The 2346-nt window shown below is 64.9% G+C and overlaps 1 protein-coding gene across 1 annotated transcript in view; it reads right to left on the bottom strand.

Moving 5' to 3' along the window:
- SKI (SKI proto-oncogene) overlaps window positions 1-2346 on the bottom strand; it is an 87490-nt gene that overhangs the window by 5275 nt on the left and 79869 nt on the right. The window contains exons 6-8 of the mRNA XM_045299226.1: window positions 1914-2176; window positions 1468-1769; window positions 58-288 (exon numbers count right to left, since the gene is read on the bottom strand). Of these exons, the coding sequence (XP_045155161.1) occupies window positions 58-288; window positions 1468-1769; window positions 1914-2176 (796 nt within the window). The remainder of the gene's footprint in view (window positions 1-57; window positions 289-1467; window positions 1770-1913; window positions 2177-2346) is intronic.

The raw sequence follows: 2346 nt of genomic DNA on the forward strand, positions 1-2346 counted from the left end.
GCCCGGGCCTGCCCCCCACCCTCGCCCCTCTGCCAGCCCACCGCCTCCCCTGGGTACCTGGGCGGAGTACTTGGCGCGCAGGCGGCCGGCCTCGCAGCCCTTGTCGCACACCCGGACCTGCCGCGCCTGCTCCAGCTCGCGCTTGAGGCGCACACGGGACTCGTTGGCCTCTTTCATCTTCTTCTCGTTCTCGGCCCGCAGCCGCTCGATCTCCTTCCGGAGGTTCCGCTTGGCCTCCGTCGCCTCCCGCAGCTTCTCCTTCTTGGCCACACGCAGGAACTCCAGCTCCTGGGCAGAACGTGGGCCGTCAGGGCCCTGGGGTCCTTGCTGCCTCTGCTTCTCACCTTGTTGCCCAGCTGCAGCCACATCCCCTCCCTGGCGCCCCTATGGCCAGTCTGTGCTACGGCCCCTCTCAGGTCCTGGGGTGCCCCTCCCACACATTCCCAAGGGTAAGGCCTCAGCACCCCGCCCAGGCAAAGGCATAAAGCCCTGCTACGTACAGCCTACTGCAGAGGCAGGAGCAGGGCCAGAGTGACCCCCAAGGCCAGTGTCGGCAGCGGCTCATGCTAAGTGCTGCCCAGAAACACAAGACACACACACAGGGCACTGAGGGCCAGTTGCTCATGCAGCCAGATGGGGCCACCGCTGCCGCCCTGAGCCCTGTCCCACATGCCCATGAATGTGCACATGCAAGCCCCCCAGCCACGGTGACTTAGAGTGGGAGGCTGACCCACACCCAGACCACTGTGTTCACACCCCAAGGCCCAGAGGGCCCCATGGGGTGGGAGCCTTGCGCTGGAGAAGCTGGGCCCCAGCTGCCAGCTCCTGTGGTGCCAAGGAGTCTGCTGGGGGGTTCCCTCAGCGGGATGTGAGTGTTGAAGCGCCTGCCCCCGTGGCCACACCTGCCTTCCTCACATCCTCCGTCCTGCTGGTGTCTGCAAAGGCACCCAGAGCTGTGAATGCGCCCACCTCGCACGTGTCAGAAAAAACGAATGCAAAGGGATAGAGGCGGCAGTGAGGCCACCACAACACCCTGCTGCTTCAGCAGACAGCGGCCACTGCGCCAGGGGTCATCTAGAACTCGGCAGGAACCTGGGGCATCATGTGGGTGTGGGGCTGTGAGGACCTGTGCTCAGTGCCTGCTGCAGTGAGCTCCCTCTGCTCCATGCTCGGGGTGCTGTGGCAGCCCCTCTCAAGAATATGAGGTCTGGGGCCCAGACCCGGCATGAGGGCAGCTCCTCCCAGCTGGCAGTGTGACAGCATAGTGGGTACAGCTGCTCCTAGCCCTCTCCACTACAAATAGCCCACTAACTATGCCCGCCCTGGGCAGGGCGTGTGACTCATCAGGAGGCCAGCACCTGGGGCCTCCCTGGGAGGGCAATCTGCTGTGGTCTAAGGGGCCGACCGGCGGCAGCCATGTCCCGATCCCCCCCACCCCCACCGGGTCTGGCAAGCAGGGGGGTGCACCTGGTGGAGGCTCCGCTTGGCCTGCAGGGCGGCGCTCAGCTTCTCCTCCTGCCGCACCCGCATCCTCACCACCTCGTGCAGGAACTTCTCTTTGGCCTCCTTGGTGTCCAGGCCGCTCTCCAGCGCCTGCCGGAGGTGCTCCAGCTCGGCCTCCAGACCTGCACCCGGGGCGTCCGAGTGGGCCGAGTTGTCCAGAGCGGAGCTGGCAGGGGCCGGGGCGTGCACACCGGGGGAGCTCAGGTCCTTGGCGGAGCTGGACGAGGTGAAGGACGGGGACGAGAGCGAGGACAGCGAGGAGGTGACTGCAGAAACCAACATCAAATCCAACGCTGCAGGCTTTCCAAAGCAGGGCGCGCTCCTAAGCCGTGCCACTCACCCGAACCCAGTGACTAGAGGGGCCCACGCCCCGAACAGGGAGTAAGAAAGGAAGCAGAACTCACACTTACATTCCTCCCTGCTCTCCACTTCGACCTCGGCCTCCGAGTCCTTGTCCTCCTCTGGGACAGCGAGAGGCACCAGGCTCGCGGGGACCACGGGGTTCTCCTCAGCCAGCTTCCGCTTCCGTGGCTGGATGGACACAGAGAGGGTCTCGGGGGCCCGGGAGACGACGGTGGCACATGGTGGGCTGGTCACAACCTTCTGCTGGGCTGGTGGTGCAAGGGCCACATTGGGAGCCACGGCTGTCTCGAAGCTCTTATAGGAGTAGAAGCTGCAGAGGGTGACAGGCATTGGGTCCTGGGTCTGCTGCAGCCAGGCCCTCCCAGCACACACATGGCCAGCCATGGTCCTCAGCACCCCACTGCAAATGTGGCTCTCTTGGACAGCTGGGCATTAGTCAATAGCTGGCCTGTGCCAAATGTAGGGATACCCTCCCTCCAA

This window comes from Echinops telfairi, unplaced genomic scaffold (assembly GCF_000313985.2).
Source record: "Echinops telfairi isolate 266 unplaced genomic scaffold, ASM31398v2 ScPeMD7_7457;HRSCAF=8495, whole genome shotgun sequence".
NCBI lineage: Eukaryota > Metazoa > Chordata > Mammalia > Afrosoricida > Tenrecidae > Echinops > Echinops telfairi.